This window comes from Balaenoptera ricei, chromosome 14 (assembly GCF_028023285.1).
Source record: "Balaenoptera ricei isolate mBalRic1 chromosome 14, mBalRic1.hap2, whole genome shotgun sequence".
NCBI classification, from domain to species: domain Eukaryota; kingdom Metazoa; phylum Chordata; class Mammalia; order Artiodactyla; family Balaenopteridae; genus Balaenoptera; species Balaenoptera ricei.
In genome coordinates, this window is record NC_082652.1 from 47,380,171 (window position 1) to 47,400,193 (window position 20,023).

At 45.3% G+C, this 20,023-nt stretch overlaps 1 protein-coding gene across 2 annotated transcripts in view; it reads right to left on the bottom strand.

Annotated features, from left to right (window-relative positions):
• Window positions 1-20,023, bottom strand: part of B4GALT6 (beta-1,4-galactosyltransferase 6) — a 66,460-nt gene that overhangs the window by 18,441 nt on the left and 27,996 nt on the right. For both annotated transcript variants that reach the window (XM_059894068.1, XM_059894067.1), the window contains exon 4: window positions 4,739-4,863. In XM_059894068.1, the coding sequence (XP_059750051.1) occupies window positions 4,739-4,863 (125 nt within the window). The remainder of the gene's footprint in view (window positions 1-4,738; window positions 4,864-20,023) is intronic.

A 20,023-nucleotide genomic window follows, 5' to 3' on the forward strand; every position in this document is an offset into this window, starting at 1 on the left:
AAAGAAGCTAAACTGTCGTTTTTATAACAAATGCATGTCCACATATTAATGAGACAGTTATCAAAGGTTTTGAATATGCCTAAAGTAAAGTTTTTATTAAAACAAAGCTAAATAGCATCTAAAAATTCATTTGGCACGTCCCTTCCTTTGGCTGTGGAAAGTCACTGTCAACAGTTTACAATTTATTGCCTAGGAAGAGAAGATCTCAGTATTCTGTGGTAATTTATCTCAAGGTTTAATAGCCTTTGTTTCAGGACATTCTTTCTTACATGTGCCCTAATTTGCTGTTGGAGCCACTCTCCTGTTGAAGCATCTCCACTGGAGATAGAACTAAACATCTGGTCATTACCTTCGGAAAAACAAGAGTCATCTTCATGAATCTCTCCTCGCCACCTCTTGTTCAAGCAAAATTATCCACACGCACTTTGCTCCCACTTCAAAACCACTAATCTTACTGAATTTATGCACCTATTTTTCATTCTTGCTCATTTTCTCCTATACTCACCATGAAGAGATAAGCAAGAAAAATGTTGACTACATAAATTTTCCCCACCAAGATTTTGTCCTAGTTTCAAACTTGAAGCACACCACCGCTACGATGTCCCTAAATGACATGGCTTCAGACTTGCCTACCTTTAAGGATGCACGAGCTGTCTGCCACTGACTAAGACAGAACAGAGTAGAAGCTGCCAAGCCTTCATTCTCCTGCAGTGTTTCAGGTCCCTCCTCCCCTCCCCCTCACTTCCAGTGCGTACAGGAGCTTCTCAAACAGGAGGCACGCGATAAAAACTGCAGGTTCGATAAGTGGTGATGGGAAAATTGGACAGGTACATGTAAAAGTATGAAATTAGAACACTCCCTGACACCATACACAAACATAAACTCAAAATGGATTAAAGACCTAAGTGTAAGGCCAGACACTATCAAACTCTTAGAGGAAAACATAGGCAGAACACTCTATGACATAAATCACAGCAAGATCCTTTTTGACCCAGCCCCTAGAGAAATGGAAATAAAAACACAAATAAACAAATGGGACCTAATGAAACTTAAAAGCTTTTGCACAGCAAAGGAAACCAGAAACAAGACCAAAAGACAACCCTCAGAATGGGAGAAAATATTTGCAAATGAAGCAACTGACAAAGGATTAATCTCCAAGATTTACAAGCAGCTTATGCAGCTCAATAACAAAAAAACAAACAACCCAATCCAAAAATGGGCAGAAGACCTAAATAGACATTTCTCCAAAGAAGACATACAGATTGCCAACAGACACATGAAAGAATGCTCAACATCATTAATCATTAGAGAAATGCAAATCAAAACTACAATGAGGTATCATCTCACACCGGTCAGAATGGCCATTATCAAAAAATCTAGAAACAATAAATGCTGGAGAGGGTGTGGAGAAAAGGGAACACTCTTGCACTGCTGGTGGGAATGTAAATTGATACAGCCACTATGGAGAACAGTATGGAGGTTCCTTAAAAAACTACAAATAGAACTACCATACGACCCAGCAATCCCACTCCTGGGCATATACCCTGAGAAAACCATAATTCAAAAAGAGTCATGTACCAAAATGTTCATTGCAGCTCTATTTACAATAGCCAGGACATGGAAGCAACCTAAGTGTCCATCATTGGATGAATGGATAAAGAAGATGTGGCACATATATACAATGGAATATTACTCAGCCATAAAAAGAAACGAAATGGAGGTATTTGTAATGAGGTGGATGGAGTTAGAGTCTGTCATACAGAGTGAAGTAAGTCAGAAAGAGAAAAACAAATACAGTACGCTAGCACATATATATGGAATCTAAGGGAAAAAAAAAAAAAGGTCATGAAGAACCTAGTGGCAAAACGGGAATAAAGACACAGACCTACTAGAGAATGGACTTGAGGATATGGGGAGGGGGAGGGGTGAGATGTGACAGGGTGAGAGAGTGGCATGGACATATATACACTACCAAATGTAAAATAGATAGCTAGTGGGAAGCAGCTGCATAGCACAGGGAGATCAGCTCGGTGATTTGTGACCACCTAGAGGGGTGGGATAGGGAGGGTGGAAAGGAGGGAGATGCAAGAGGGAAGAGATATGGGAACATATGTATAACTGATTCACTTTGTTATAAAGCAGAAACTAACACACCATTGTAAAGCAATTATACTTCAATAAAGATGTTTTAAAAAAAAAAAAATTGCAGGCTCGCGTCTCTTTCCACCAACAGCATCAGAATGTCTGAGGACTGAGTTCAAGAATCTTCTTTTTTACCAAACACCCCAGGTACCTCTGAAACAGGTGACTAAGACCCATCTTTGAGGAACCTTGGACTAGAAACAGGACTCCAGGGCTCCGAGCAGATAACCCCAACAAGTAGTTGCCTGACTCTTCAAAGCCTTAGGTTTTAGACCAAAGTGGTTCAGGCCTGCATCTGAACTCTGAATGGAACACAGGCAACATCACAGGTAAACACTTCATTTTAATGACCTGAAAAGCATCCCTTTCCTCCTATCCCAACCTCCCTTTTAGAAATAATCTTGCCTCTACAAGGCATCCGACCTGTGCTCAATCTTCCACTGCGACCCGTGATGTTCAAAATACCTAGGAATTGGTGAAATCACTTATTTTAGAAGATTAATTCCACTTAATTGGTCTCCGATGAATTTAGTTGGTATTTTTTTAAAAAGAAAAAGATCCTCAAATATTAAGAATCAAGTTGATAGCAGATGTTTCACATAAATCTCGTTACTTCTTGTTTCCTTCTCAGCTCAGTTCCAAGATGAGAATGCAGCATTATTAGAATGTAAACAGGTGGCAGGGGTGAGGTGGGGGGGAAGATTATTTGATTAAGTATAGCAGGTATAGGTCACCTCTGAATGATCTCCAAATTCCCTCTCATACCTTGAGCTGTGTAGCTCAGAACTAGAGACTATATTCTGAGAAGGCTTTGGGCATAACTGAAATAAGAGCAACAGTACCATATATAGTTCCTAAATAAAATAAGCCAATTTTTAGATCCCTGAATTAGCTGGCTCCTGAAACTTCCCTTTCAATACTGTTACCTACTGATTCACTGGAGTTTACAGTCTACTAAAATCTGTAAGTAGAAACTACTTATGTGTGATATACCTCTCCCCTAAAAAATGAGACGAAAACAAACGCTAAAATTTAAAATCCAACATCTGATATAGACCACTGGAGAAAGGACAAGAAGACTTAATTTTCCTGATCCCAACTTATCCTACTGCTATACTACACAGTGCACACGTGAGAGGTATACACCACGTGTATTAATATACATCTGAGAACCAACCTCCATTCTACCCCACAGCCTTTGTGATTAATTGAGTATGCTTTTTCTTCCGTTAGCGTTCAACATATATACTCATCACCCAAGTAAGAAAAAGAATTTATTTTGCCCAGGACATTTTTTAAAGTAACATTATGTAAATTGGGCCATATTTTATATACAAATGTGAGGAAACTCAATCATGAAATAGGAAAAGATTCATTTATTATCCGAATTTGATCTGGGAAATAGTATAAAACAACTGCAATATAGAATGTGTTGCCAAAATCTGTACTGGAATCCATTTCAGCAGCTTTACAACTTGTTTGAGGGAAAAAAACCCAAACATGTATTTAATAATTTGTAACAAGACATGTATCTGTCTCATAAACTCAACTCAACAAAACTGGGTTTAGCGCTTCCCTTTTATACAAGAGAGGCTAAGCTCTACGTTAGGGATGCAGACGTAAATAATACACATCCCCAACATCCCCAAACACAAAGAGTTCAAGGCCATTTAAGTCAGAGGGCTTTTATCATAAGCTTAACAGCATACAATTCTCCTTCCCAGGAGTGACTTTTTTTGGTACCAAAAGACAAATATTTTAGCAAAAAACTGATATTTAAAAGAGGAACTGAAAACTGCTTCCAGATTAAGGGTACAGCACAATCCTTCAGGATGTAATATCTGATTTAATCATATGTAGTTTTCACTTGAATTACATAAATGCTGTTTCCTATTCAAATGTAACATTACATGAACACGCGCTTATTAACCAATTTCACAGTACTGAGAACAACTCTGATTTAAACCATGGTTTTCAATTTTTTTTAAGCAGCAGGGGCAGGCCCACTTCCTTATAGTTTTTCAAACAAAACATTAAAAGTAGGATTCTGATATATCAGAAAGATTAAAAGCCTGTGCCCTGCCTTCTGAAACAGAGGCAAAGAAGAGCCCGAAGTTCTTCTTTTTGTGTCCTGCGGTGGCCGCCGAGCAGCGTCTTTAGAACGCTGGGACTCAGGAACCCCAGTGCTGGGCCCAACTGGAAACCACTGTTTCCAGGCCTTGGTGGGGCTACGCCTGCAGGTGTCAGTAACCACTAGGGACAGCAGCGGGAAGCAAAGAAATCACAGCCTCTCTTCCAAACAGAACAGGAAAAATCATCTGTTTTCCAAGCCAATCTCAAGCGTGGTACTTATCACCAGGATCTCCAAGAGACTGAACACAGGAGCAGGTATCTGTATATGCACAGGTGCCGTTCATCTTCACAGGTAACACGATTAACTCACATTTGGACTGGGAATACTTACACATTAAACACAAACATTTTGATGTCTTAAATTTACCAAGACAAAGGGATTTGACTCTATATTCTGAATCAAACACACTTTTCCTCAAATGCATAGTAACAGTCACACTACTTATGAAAAAATGGACCTCACCTTCCACCTGGGTTTACAGTCTTTAGGCCTCCAGTGACCTCCTGGCTCAATATCTAAATCCTTGGAGAAGAGGTGATGAATTTCATCAAAACTGACTTCACTTACATTGACATTGAGGAATCCCCCTAGAAGGTCAAAAATGTGAAGAATTGTTTTAATACGAAGTCAGACAAACAACAATCAGTAGGGTGATGGCATAATGTAGTTGCTGGGACAGTACCATTTATTCCTGTTATCACCATATAATTGTTAATATCACCTTTCAGTTTTAGTTTGGATGATAAATTATATGGTCATCCTACTATCTTTGGTAAATCAGCCAAAGAAAATCAAAGCACTTAAACTTTTTGCTTTTGAGTAATATGGTGAATATTATAATATTCTTTGGGAAATGTTTGCATGTCATTACAATGTAGCTTATTCCAATTTATTCAAGTATTTAAAAACTATTTTTTAATTTCAACATAATCAACACAGGAGACAATGAACACACAGTACGTAAGAGTTAATTAAGCAGTTAGGTTTGACGGGGAGCTGAATCTTAGCTTCTATGTATTGGGGAAATTATCTAACTTCTCTGTGCCTCAGTTTCCTTATCTGTAAAAAGAGATGGTAATACCGGCCTCCCGCTGTGGTTGTATCCATTAGATGAAACAATGCCAGGCACAAAGGTACACATTCAGTAAATTTAGCTACTATTACTGTCATCTTCTTTACTGACATTTCTTCAGAGAGAGAATTCACAAACACAATTCAACAAATTTATTTTGAGTACCTACCATGCATCCCCTTGACAGGCAAAACTGAAAAACTATAAACTTCTAAGATGTTCCTGGTCTACTAAGCACTCACTCTCCAAATTAACAAATATTTGATATTCCTAGAAATGTTTTTACTAACAGTTTTTCTAACGTATACCATGGAAACAGGAATGACTCTTGGATGGAAAACCATTTCCATTACCTCAATCAAAACCAACTAAGAATTAAAAGAGAACTAAGGACTAACAGAACTAAGTTCTTTCACCTCCTTTTCTCATGAAATACAAACCAACAACTATTGAGGTTTCCCATTTCAAGTCTTCTGAGCTCAGTAGCCATGATTCCACACATACAGTCAGCCCTCCACATCCACAAGGTTGGTTGAAATCTGTGGATGCAGAGCCCACATATGGAGGGCTGACTGAAAGGGACTTGAGCATCCTCAGATTTTGGTACCCTGGGGGCCCCTGAACCAATCCCCCTTGGATACTGAGGGATGACTGTAAAACACTCAGTTCCTCTTCGAGGGAGCCTCTTTCCTTTCCTCTCTTCCTGCTATTCTATATTCTATAAGGTTTCACAGCCACTCGTCTTCCCATCCCCACTCTTCATCCTAAGTAGGCAGGAACATCCATCAGTGGCTTCCACTAAGCACTTAGGCATACTAGAGAGAAGTATTTCAAAATGTAAATGCCTAGGTTTCACAGAGTAAGCTAGGAAAAAATCTGCGATCTTCTAATGTCTGCCTGTTCTCCTGACAATGTTTGCTGCCTTTTATAACCAAATACCCATCCTTTAGTGTGACAAGATATGCAAAGTAGCTAATCTTAGAAAGGTCAGATTTACCTAAAGAGTAACCTAGGAACTTACAGAGAAAGGATAGATCAAATGTAAGATCCATCGGTCAATGTGAGTACGGACTACCATGACTCAGCTGACAAAACAGAATCTAGCACTGTAATAAGATAAAATTCACACAAATAAATCTGATGCATTTAATGGTATGCATAATTCCTAAAATGATAGTAATTAGGCTAAATAATAAGCCATTCATATAAGGAACTGAAGTTGGTATTCCTTATGCACTTTTAAACCAATTTCTTTGCCTTTTTCCAGCTTTATAGCTTCAACAGCTGTAACCAACATTATTGTCAGCAGTTTTCTCCAGTATCATTTGCAGTTTAATTTTCATCTTGAACACACATGTGCCAGCAAATTAAGAGGCAGGCCTTATATCTTTCTCCTCAATAAACAGGGCCTCTGGTGTCCATCACTTACAATCCCTGATGCCCAAGGCACCCGAAGCTCACCTCCCTCTCCATCGGCCCCCCCAGTCACATTCCTCAGAGACCCTTAGCAGCTTTTCTATGTGCTTATTGCTCTTTGATCTGAAATCTTAATATCTTACTGGCTGAAGGCCGAAGACGACCCAGTGGCATGAGGCTGTCATGCCAGGAGTAATAGCAACATCACTACCGGGGGTGGGTATGAAGGGATGGGGGACAAGCTCCAGGACAGGCAGCGTAACCACTGGAAACAGCAAGTGTGTGATCAGAAAGAGAGAGAAAGAAAAATAAACACTAAGTAGTGGAGGTGGAGGTGGCGGCGGGGTGGTGTGATGAGAAAAACAACTTTTGTTTCTCTGAAAAAACAACCACTTATTTCCGAGTTGCTGCCTGTGCATTTCACAGTGTGATAACCCTGCTCACACCCAGGGTCTGGATATTTAGATAAGAACCTGAGTTTAGGGACTTCCCCGGTGGTGCAGTGGTTAAGAATCCACCTGCCAGTGCGGGGGACGCGGGTTCAAGCCCTGGTCCGGGAAGATCCCACATACCGCGGAGCAACTAAGCCCGTGCGCCACAACTACTGAGCCTGCACTCTGGAGCCCGTGAGCCACAGCTACTGAAGCCCGTGCGCCTAGAGCCCGTGCTCCGCAGCGGGAGAGGCTGCCGCAGTGAGAGGCTCACGCACCTCAGTGGGGAGCAGCTCCAGGCTCGCCACAACTAGAGAAAGCCCGCGCGCAGCAACAAAGACCCAACGCAGCCAAAAATAAATAAATAAATTTATTTTTTAAAAAAAAATAAATAAAGAACTTGAGTTTAGGATTCCCACCATTTAAGTACCTGCTCTGCTTCTCCCGGGGAACCTTTTAAAATAAACAGAGTTAAGCCCTCAGAAAGTCAGTGACCTGCCCACCCCGGCAACCTTGTAAGTCCTAGGTGCTTGCTGTCCTGCTCTCCATCTCCTGCTGGCTGGTGACCTGGGATGGAGGACGGCACTCCCCCTGCTCACTGTGCCCTGGCCCCCTCTGGGATCCGTGAGTAAATCCTGAGACTCTACTTCCTTTGCGTGTGTACTGAAACTGCACCTTGCATCAGAATGACCCGCTGGGCTCCACTTCCCCAAAGTGGGAGCTCAGATGCCCAGGGAGCTACCTGCCAAGCAGTAAGGGTGGCTGGTGCCCCCTCACACGGCAGGTCATAATCCGCATGTTCTTAACTCAGCACACCAGCTCCAGCCGCTCAATACAGCTGAAGAGGAGGATGGGATCGTGGGCGCAGTCCGTACGCCCATCCGACGCCTTGGAGCTGCGGGTGGCTCTCCTCCCCCTCCAGACCGCTCAGTCTCCCTGGGAGGGTCCACGGCTGGCTGGCAGTCAGGGCCGCTGCGCTGCTGTTGTGTGTCGTGCCGCCCGGCTCTGCTGAGAGTCCCCACCCTAAACTGCTGGTGCTGTAAAAGGTCAGACTCCGCTGCAGAGACGAGCCAGCAGGCCCCAGTCGGAAGCAGCCCTGTCTCCCATTATTCTCCAAAGGAGACCCCACTCGGTGTCAGGTGGGGAGGTGATGGGCTACCATCGCATATGCAAGTCCGGGCACTGGGCCAAGGCGAGCTAACCTGGATGGTCAGGCTCTGCCTCTTTCCCCCACGCAGGGACGGGGCTGGGGGGCAGGCTATGACGTACTGGGAGCCAAGGAGAGCTCCCCAGGGCCCCTGAGCCGGAGGGGCAGGCCGGCTGCTGGGCCCACTGCGTCGGGTCAGGACCGGGTGCTGAACCTGGGGAGCCGGCCTAACCCCTGAGGAGGCAGCACTAACAGGGCCCTCGTGGCAGCCGGGAGGCAAAGCGCTGCAAGGCAAGTGCATCACATGCTGCTAAAAACGTGGGGCCCCACGCGCTTGGGACCGGCTCCTCCCACGTCCCCAGAGGAGGTTAGAAAACTACCAGAAGCCTGTGAGACCCCCACGGCCTGGGCGTTACGGAGCACAGTGGCATATCTACATGGCAAGTCGTGAAGGCTGCGTTCTCGGGGCCTGGAGCTTGCCCAAATACATCTGCTAATGTTGCACCGGTGCAGGCGGAGGTGGACCCTGACCCTCAGCAGTTGACTGGGACCCCCTAGAATGGGAGGTGGCAGCACAGGAGTTAGGGAAGAGGCGACCTCTGTCCCAGGCCTTCCCTGTTACAAGCCATCATACCAAAACATCCAACGATGGCCAGTGTGAAATGAGGAACAGAGACACCTAACTATACCATGATAGAAATGCAAGGTTTTTTAGAAAAATTCATTCAAAAGAAGAGGGAGAAGGGCACTGATTGGCTCTTAGAGGTCTTTGGAACTGGTTCCGAGCTTTGTTTACAGAGAAAGAGACCCCTCCAAGCCTCCGAGCCCACAGAGACAGAAGGAAGAAACTCGGCCTCCCTCACAAGATGAGCAACAAGCTCTCCACACTGGCAGCTCCAGACATCAGGGTCCCTGATGACTTAATCTCGGGACAGCTGAACGCAAGTTAGAAGCCTTTGTTCAGGTGCTGCAGGCTCTTCAGGAGACGGTGGTCCCATCCCAAAGGATGGTGCTGTCGCCTCTCAGGACGTTCCCGCCCCAGCAGCAGAACCCAGCATCCCACGCCCTGATTGGTGAGAGTGATGGCCACCAAGGCCCCTGTCCTAGGGACCCTGCAGTTCCCTGAGCTTGTCCCTCCGCTTGGGGACAATCACCTGCTCACTTCTCTAATTATCCACTGGGATGCTCTCATTGACACTGGAGCCCAAATTACGTTGCTTCCCCGAACCCCTCCAAACATAAATGAAGGGCACCCTGTAAATTACAAGGCATAGCGAGTAGGATAGCAGAAGTCACTACTGGAACAACCTTTCTTAGAAATCTTTTAGTGGTGGCCCCTTCACCTTACCTTTTCCTGACATGGGTATGGGTGCCCTGACCACATACATGGAGGAACGGGACCCACACCTGGTCCCAAGGAGTATAATCCCCACCATCTTGGGCCTTGCAGCTCTGCCACCCGGGGGGGAACCCTGACTCCTCTGGCTTCCCTGATCCCGCAGCCTGTGCCCACTGTGGGTCCCAGGCCCTGGTGTCGTCACACACGTGGTTCTCCACGCGTTTCTCCTTCCCTCCACCTCCCCGCACCCCGGAGTCCTGTCTGCTCACACCAGGGCACTTCAGTCTCCCTGAGAACACCCACAACACTGAACAGACCCTCCCAATTCAGCTCTCTGCCCCCTCATGTCAAAGCCTGCCATATTCACCCCCATTATACTGGGAGTAGGTCTGCTACTACCCTCAACAGGACTGAGGCGCCTCGAGGTGACCCTGCACTGAGCATAAAACAACATTACAGCAAACCCCAACCTGTGAGCCACCCCAGCCGAGCACTCTGGGCTGTTAGACCAAAGCCCAGCCTCAGCGCAGCAGCAGTGTGATTCTTCAGCACAGACAGCGTGGGTAACCGTTTAGCTCTAGATTACTCACTGGCCCAGGAAGGAGGTGTACGTGCTGTAAGGGGCACCACCTGCTGTGTGTACATTAATAGTTCTGGACAAACTCAGACAAATGTACAAAAGATGGCCCGAGATGTGGTACTAGTATTCCACAATCTCACCTAAGTTTTAAATCAAATACCTATCTTAACCTTATCCAAGGGCTTTGATTTATCTTCTTGGCTAGACCCCAGCTAATGGGGGGAGAGTGGTTACAGATGGGATTTCAAATTGTCATTTGTCTAGTGATATTGCTGATGGCATTTCTGCTTTGCTCAAATGTTTCGTGTGCTGGGTGATCAAAACCCTGCCAGGGGCTTTTACTATCTCCACCGTCCAGACGGTGCCTATGATTTTCCCTAAAGATTAATGCTGAGGCATCACGGGATCAACTGTGATGAGAAAAACAACTTTTGTTTTTCTGAGTTGCTGCCTAGGCATTTCACGGTGCGATATCCCTGCTCACATCCAGTGTCTGGACATTTAGATAAGGGCTTGAGTTTAGGATTCCTGCCGTAAGTTCCCACCTTGCTTTTCCAGAGGCACCTTTTAAAACAACCACTTAGAATTAAGGCCAAGAAAACTTTGTGACCTCTGCCCCAACCACCTTATAAGAAACAGATGCTTGGTACCCTGCTCTCATCTCCGGGGACGGAAGACTGCCCTTCCCACCAGCTCTCTGCACCCTCCTCCCCAGCTCCCAGGATCCGTAAGTAAGAAAGCTTACGACTCTACTTCCTTGGCGTGGGTGTATTGAAACTGCACCTTCCATCAAAACAACCCTGTGGGTTCCACTTCCCCAAAGCGGGAGCTCAGATGCTGAGGGAACTAGCTACCTGCCAACCACGTGTGGGGGGCTCATGCCCCTTTATTCAAACAGGTCATAATCTGCATATTCTTAATTTAATACACCAGCTCCAGCTAGTCAACACATGCTATTAGAAAGAATACTTATTTCCTGTGCATAGGAAGTGAAGGGAAAGGGGCACATTATAGAGAGTGGCCAGGAAGAGGCATGGAGAAGATGAACTAGTGGTGACACGGTTTCCAAACTACCCTCAGTGGAAAGAACCTCTCGAGGTGAGCCTGTGGTCAGGACCTCAAGTCCTTCCTCCCTACTGCACCCACTAAGGCTACTCTCATCTCCTTTACCTACCAGGTGTCCCCTCCAGGTTTCACTCAAGAAAGTGTTTCACCTTCCTACACTGTTGGTGGGAATGTAAACCACCATTATGGAGGACAGTATGGAGGTTCCTTAAAAAACTAAACATAGAGCTATCATATGATCCAGCAATCCCACTCCCGGGCATGTATCCAGAGAAAAACATAATTTGAAAAGATACTTATGCACCCCAATGTTTACTGCAGTACTATTTACAACAGCCAAGACATGGAAACGATCTTATTGCCCATCGACAGAGGAATGGATAAAGAAGATGTGGTATATATACACAATGGAATACTACTCAGCCATAAAAAAGAATGAAATAATGCCATTTGCAGCAACATGAATGGACCCAGAGATTATCATACTAAGTAAAGTAAGTCAGACAGAGAAAGACAACTATCATATGACATCACTTATATGTGAAATCTAAAAAAAAAAAAAAAAAAAAAAAAAGATACAAATGAACTTATTTACAAAACAGAAACAGATTCACAGACTTAGAAAACAAACTTATGGTTACCAAAGGGGAAAGGTGGGGGGAAGGATAAATGAGAAGTTTGGGATTAACATTTACACACTACTATATATAAAATAGAAAATCAACAGGGACCCACTGTATAGCACAGGGAACTCTGCTCAATATTCTGTATTAACATACATGGGAAAAGAATCTGAAAAACAATGGATATATGTATATTTATAATTGAATCACTTTGCTGTACACCTGAAACTAACACAACATTGTAAATCAACTATACTCCAATATAAAATAAAAATTTTAAAAAGAAAAAAAAAAAAAAGGAAGCATTCCAGCGCTCTAAAGCCAGGAGAGGAGGCATCCTGCTTTACTTGCAAAGAAGTAAGCAATCAGCCAGGCCAGCCCCCTTTACTTCACCTGCTGAGATTTCAAGGGCAACTGAAGAGGAAGGACCCAGTGAGCTCCAGGGACAGATCCCCACCTCCACTCTGTGCTGCACCTGAGGTTTTCCAGTGGGGACACATGCTCTCTCTCCTCAGTTAGAAATTAAAAGGTCAGAAAACATTATCTATTGGCTGAAACCTATTTACCCAGCAGTGCAATCATTCAGCACACAAATATAAACAATGTAAATAGTGATTTTCACTCTTTGGAAGGTGGGACCAGGGTTAGAAAGGAAAGAGCAGGAAAACTGGACGCCTAAGAGACCAGAGGCTGCCACTTAGCTAGAAGGAAAGTGGAAGAAGACAGTCAGCGGTGAGCTACGTCTCAGGCTGCGCACCAAAGCCTGGGTGCCAACCCCTTCTGTGTTGTGTGGGAGGGAATAACTTGGTTGTACCACTGGTTACACGGCACATTCACTCTAATGCCAATTCAGCGTGAATTGGCAAGACGTGCAACAATGCCTCCTGCTTTGGGAAGCGGGACCTGAGTGGCCTGGGATCCGTTTGGAACAGCACAGGCCCAAATCAAAAGTTTACGGTTGTGTAGGTTACAACACGTCACATGACATGGTTTAGGATATTATTTTTTTCTATTAAAGTATAATTCTTAAAATAGCAAATATTCAATACATATGAATTACCTGCATTTAAATTTTACTTGAAATGTAAGAAAAAAATGTAAGGCATATCCTCTCTAGCCAAAGAGCTGTCTTCTCCATAAATCAACAAGTTTCAATGACTACTTCACTCAGTTTGGGGCCTACCTGTATTTTTTGGTCTCTAAAGCCTAATTCTGGATACTCTGGCTCTTGTCAGTGCTTTACCCTCAGGGTTCCCAGCGTGCACAGCCCAAAGACCTGATGACGTTGTCAGAGAAACCCCTGAATTTCCTCTAGAAATATCCCTTCAGGTGAATTCTTTTCCAAAGTCAGAAAACGACTTTTACGATAAGGTGGCACCTCCCTTCCCCCACCCTCTGGGCGGCTGACCGAGGGCAGCTCAGAGGCTGAAAGGTTCCATGAGTCATCTTGCCCCCGGTCACACACAGCCGCCTTTGAAGCCGCCACCAGAAACTGCCCACGTCCAGTGCTTTCCTTTGGCTTCTCAACGTCTGGAATTGTATAACGTCTACCTACACAAACAACTTCTCACTCAATTATTCTTGAAGTGACCCAAATCCTAGTATTCTAAACAGAGTGGTTTTTTAGTCACACATCTCCAATGCCAAGGGCAATGCCTGGACACAGGATGGGTGAATGAATAAATGGATGGAAGGATGAACGAATGGATGCATGAATAGATGAGTAGGAATGGCAGAGCTGGCCATGTCGAATCCCGTCTCACCTCTCTCTCTGCTTCCTTCCTCCCTGCATTTCCGATCCTTGGCTCCATCAGGTGCTAAAATATGCCTTTAAGACATTCGTACAAAAGATGTCCCACGTGTAGATGACCCAGCCTCCTGAACAGTCCAAGTTCTCATCGCCTAATCTTGGCCACAACACACAGTTCTAACACCTAGTTTCCTCCCTGGCTCACTGTTTTCTCCTGCTTTACTCCGAATGACTATCTGTAACCTCTAGTTAACAGTCTTTGCTATCTGCTCCCAGCTTTGCCTTGTAATCCCTCCAATGAGCCTCTGGTCCACACCTGTAGGCCTCATACCCTTTATTATACTTTTCCAAATTGTTCTCTAGTCCCTGACTATTGAAAAAATGACAATCTCCTTTAATGTCATAACCCACCACCACTCTTACTATATTTCCTCAGTTCTGAGACACGTGTCATTCATGTTTTAGCATTCTGACCTAGGGACATACCCTACAGTGTGTGCATTTAACGTACTGCTTCTTTCTTGTTTCCAAGAAGCCATTATGAAATTAATGATGTGGTTTGTCAAGAAAATATGGTATATCACATACCCCTCTGGCCTTTTCAAATGTGTTCTCTCGAACCATTCAGTTGCCAAGAAGTTTCCATATACTGTATCTCAGTGTCTTTTCTAGAATACCACCTCCACTCCTCATCTTAAGTGAAACACTATTCGTCCTTTCAAACTGTGCTCAGTGCTTACTTTCTGAGGTCCACAATCTTGAGGGTGAAGCATATAAGAAGGTACTCTGCAGACTTATACCTACACCTCACAAAAAATAATTACTCCCTTCTTTCATAAATTTACCTCCTTTGAAGTTTACGACTTTCAGCCGAACCACATTCACCAAGAGGTGCCCTCCTCTCCCTGGACATCCTGCATGTAACACCCAGCTCCATATTCACACCCTGAGCACCACCGTCACCTAGAATGAGTGGCAGTGTCAGAGCTGAAGGCCAGTCAGTTCTGGCTTCAGCTTCTCTCTGCTGTCTCCACATTTTTCCTGTCTCTATGGTCTCCGAATAAAGCAGCTGATTAATTTTGGTGGAGTGGCTAAGAATCACCGGGCCTGCCTGTTGAGAATGGAAGTCCCGGGCCCATTCTCAGAGCCCCTGTGTCAGTACACATGCATGGGTCATGTTTGTGGGCACCCAGCTTTACATGAACACATTTCAGGGGCTTGAACTGCCCGCCACTGAGTCCTGCCTCCCAGAGGAAGAAGCTACTTCTTCACTTTCCCAACCTCTCCAGCAAAGAGAAACAGTCAAGTGACAAGATGCACCCGAAGGTGACTCTGAAACAGAAGTGAACATGAGGACGTGGGCACTCTGCAAAACTGCCTTTCAGTAAAAGTGCTGGCAGAAGCTTCTGGCATTAAGGAGTGGCACCTCTGGGCATGGCTGGTCGGAGTTGTGATCTCTGCCAAGTGGCAACAGGAGATGCTGTCCAGAGTGGTCTGGGCCTTGCTCTGGTGGCTCAGCCTCTGAACCGACCTCTGTGACCACCCAGGTTTTTTTAACCAGCATCCCCGTGGCTTCTGGTGTAGATCATCTCTGGACCACACTTAGAGAAACCCAGCTCCACGAGTTTCACCCAATCACAGCAACTGACTGAATGTTTGTTCCCCCCACCCCCTAAATTCATATTTTGAAATCTTAACCCCAAATGTGATGGTTTTAGGAGGTGGGGCCTTTGGGGAGTGATTACATCATGAGGATGAAGCCCTCATGAATGGGATTAGTGCCCTTGAGACCCCAGAGAGATCCCTCACCCTTTCCACCATGCGAGGATACAGCAAGAAGACAGCCATCTATGAAGCAGGAATCAGGCCCTCACCAAATACCAAATCTGCTGGCACAATCTGAGATGTCCATCCACCAGAACTGTAAGAAATAAATATTTGCTGCTTAAGCCATCCAGTCTATGGTATTTTTGCTATAGCAGCCCGAACAGACTAAGACACACCAATATACTCACACACACTGTTATTTTCCCTCCCTTCCTGACCTGCCACACCTGATCAACAATTCTCCATGCTCAAATTCTTCACCCAAGAAATACCACTGAAGAAAATCACGTAAGCACATAATCCCACCACTGAGGTGACAGTACCTAATTTATTGCCTTAAACATAGTAATCTTTCAGCAGAAACAAGCGTTATATTCTTTGTACATTTTGACCCCCACGGGGTAGGGAGAGGGCTCTCTTGGCTAACTGGTTAGCGAGCACCTTTTCATGTATGATTGCTTGACTCCACTTTGCATGCCCTACAACGTTCAAAATATCTACTCCTCCTTTACAAGCTGCTCCATCCTTCTTGGCCGCCCCCTCACACGTCTGTGGCCTCTCCTACTATATTAGGAACATAGAAGCAACAGGCCTGAACCCCCTTAACCTCCCCCCACCTCATCTCCAAATGAACGTCACTCCTGCCTCAGGGCAGGATGTGTCCCTACTACTTTCCAAGGCCAGTTCTTCGACCTGAGCACATTCTGTGTCCTGTCACTTTCTCCAGGATCCAGGCTCCCTGGATGCTTCCCTTCTCCTGCCTTCACTCCCCATCCGTCCAGAGTCTTCCCCTCCATGCCCGCAGCGCTTAAAGTTCACTGAAGTCCATCTCTTCCTAAAACGTTCTCGCCTTAACCCCACCTCCTCCACAGATTCCTTCCCCCCAGTCTCCTTCCCTTTCCCGCCAAACTTCTTTGTTTTATTCATTTATTATTATTATTTGGCCACGCCACGCAGCTTGCAGGGATCTTAGTTCCCCGACCAGGGATGGAACCTGGGCCCCCTGCAGCGGAAGGCGGAGTCCTAACCACTGGACAACCAGGGAAGTCCCAAACGTCCTTGTTTTAAACCAACTAGTTTTTACAGACTTCTGAGTCACTTCTCAGGACAGTATACCTTGCTTCTCACGCTGCCGCCCCACTGGAATTGTGCCGACTGTGGTTCCGTGAGTGTTCTTCGTGCCCAATTCAATGGCCTTTCACAGTCCCTCATTCTACCTGCTCTGAGGTATGTGACAAGGTGGAGCCCTCTCCTTGCTGTCCTCTGGAACACCGTCCTCTGACTCCCCTATGTCCCTGGCTGCCTTCCCTTCTTTGTTGACCACCCCTCGCCCCTCAGACACGGATGTTCTCCAGGGGTCCACTCGTAGGACCTCACCTCCTCTCATCTCCAGCCCAGAACCCTCTGAAGAAATTCAGATGCCAAAAGAACTCTCCTGAGCTTTAAACAGAACAGGCCCAACATTGAACTCATTCACTTCCCCGTTCTCCAAATGTGAGGTTTACCCCGCATTACATGTTTCAGTTAATGGCCACCGAGCCAGAAACCTGGAAAGCAACCCTGATCCCTCAGCTGGTCACCACGTCTCTTCTCTTCGGCGCCACAGCCCCGGCGCGTGCCCCTTGTTCCTCTGGGGCCCATGCAGGAAGCTCCTCACGGCCCCTCCAGATCCCGGCACTTCCCCATGCTCATCCATTCTCAACTTCTCATCAGGATCTTCTTTCTAAACTACCGTCCTCGTCACACCATGTATCTACCTAAAGCAGATGAAGGTTACATTCCCTAAAGCAGTGTTTTCTGGGGCTTCCCTGGTGGCGCAGCGGTAAAGAATCCGCCTACCAATGCAGGGGACACGGGTTCGAGCCCTGGTCCGGGAAGATCCCACATGCCACGGAGCAACTAAGTCCGTGCGCCACAACTACTGAGCCTGCGCTCTAGAGCCCGCGAGCCACAACTACTGAGCCCATGTGCCACAACTACTGAAGCTTGCGTGCCTCGAGCCCGTGCTCCACAACAAGAGAAGCCCCCACAATGAGAAGCACGAGCACTGCAACGAAGAGTAGCCCCCGCTCGCCGCAACTAGAGAAAGCCCATACGCAGCAACGAAGACCCAACGCGGCCCAAAATAAATTATTTTTTTTAAAAAAGCAGTGTTTTCTGTTCTTGTTTTTACCCTTTTTTGTCCCTAGACCCTTGGAAAACCATGTGCCCTTATCTTAGAGAGATACACACTGGGCTGTAAATCAACCCTCTGCACACACTCTCAGGGGCTCCGTCCCCTCTGATGCCCACCTCACAGCTGCCAACAGATTCATGGAACCCAGGCAGCCCTCGGGCTGGTGAGTCCTTTACACAGGGCCCTTCACCTCCCTATGCAGCACACATCCCACTACACACCCACCCCGGTCACAGCGGACCACTCCCCATTCTCAGAACACAGGGCCTCCTGTGCTAGGACACTGCCCCCTCAGCTACCTGCTGAACTGTCCTGCAAGACCCACTTCCAATGTCCCCTCTCTCTGAAGTCTCTCTTTCCTTCCAGAAGGAACTGCTGTCTCCCTTTCGTCACATAACAACCCTTCCTCCGAATGTGTCACCCGCTCCAGCCGGCAGGCACGTACTCAGCTGTGTTTCTCCCCACCTGCCCCTGCGAACAACACAGGGGCAGCAGAAGGCGGGTCACGACTGCTCCGTTACTCTACAATGGCCCCCATCACTCTTTTCTACAATAAATGTGGGCATGATGGTTTGTTACATTAAGCATTACCTGAGCTTCTCTGAAGTTTATAAATTCATCTCAAAAAGTCCTTGTAGCTTTTGTTATGCTCCTAAGGCTAGCAACTATAGAAACTATCAGGGTTAAACCGCAAAGGCAACTACTCCAAAAATGCTAAGGACAAAATATATAAAAGTCATTACAAGTGCACTCTATTTGAATAGGAATTAAAAGATAGGAAATCTACGGGTAAGTCCATCTTCATTTTAATGCAAAGTGCACAACTGACATTTTCCATCTCTAACCTCATCCAGAAAATCAAAACATCCATGCTAAGCACTTACTATTTTTCAGCTCTAGATAAAGTGAACTGTTAGCACGGAGAGTGTCACATAAATATAATAACACTGAAAGTGGATTTGCCCTCCAGAGAATCTATAAATACTAACAGTAACAAAGAAGTATTCACTCATATTGTACAAATAACATTTAAAGTAGATTTTATACTGTAATTGATTGAATGTGAAATAATGCTGAAATCCATGAAATCAACTTTATGTGAATTCCAACTGGAGAAGTTCAAACTTCATCTTTATGGTAATCCAGTGCCAGCAAAAATCAAAAAGAAGTTACAGCTAGATAATCAAACAACAATTTTAAGCCTTAACTTCACTTCTGGTGATTATAGGAATTCAGTATCATACATACTTGAATGGTTTTCATCTAAGTAGATCATCTTCTTACACAGACTCTCCTTGACTATTATTTGGGGAGGTATGGTATTCAATTATTTTGTGTGACAGGACAATAAGATTTTTATACTTAGGTATTTTACTATGCTGTTCTCTTTCATCAATGGGAAACAATTCTGTTAATTAAAAACAAATTAAGGATGCGTAGCTAAGTAAAAAATGCCTTAACTCCACACATTTCTCCTGGGTTTCTCACTCCCTTGATCATTGTAAAATCTGGCTCCATCATTCAAAGAAGTGAGGAAAAGGAAAGGGAACAGCAAATTAACGTCTACCAAGCTTCCAGCGCTGTGCTTCTCTTTATCCTCGCAACACTGTGACGCTGGCATGTAATCCCAGATTTTACAGATAGGCAAACTGAGGCTCTACTCTGCAGTGGTCACAGGACTAGTGGGGGGGCTCTCCAGGATGGCTCGTGCCAGGCCCCTTCCTAAGGAGTTATCTGTATGTGGGCATATTTTCCACTAAACAATCTCATCAGGTTGGCCACAGCTAATTGGACAAGGGATTGGTGCTGGACCCAAAGCCGGCAGAGCCGTGACGAGGCCTTCTGTGAAAAGGTAGCTGGCCAAACGGGTGTGATCCTCTCTTGCAGAAGAATGCAAGACTGATGGAAGCAGAGAGAAGAAGCAGGAGAACCAAGACATTCAGCGAAAGGCAGTGCGGAGCAGCCGTGACACAATCTCTCAAGCATGTGACGGGAGCATTTACGAGTTACGGGGCTGGGGGAGAGGAGGGCAAGCGGGAAGGCCCGGCAGGCAAGATGCTCTGAAACAGACTTTAATTAGTACCCACAAAGCACTGATTAAGAAAATGGCAACTAAACCAAGAACAGAAAGATTTCCTAAAACTATAAATCCTTGAATATGCAAATTATGAAAATGAAACTACTGCAATCAGTATTTCAACGGAACATTACACCCAATGGTTTCAGTACTACACAGACAAAAACATTCATTTTTAGAAAGCCAAGGCTGCAATGACAAAATAACGACAAATACATAGCCACAAAAACCATAGCTTCATTCT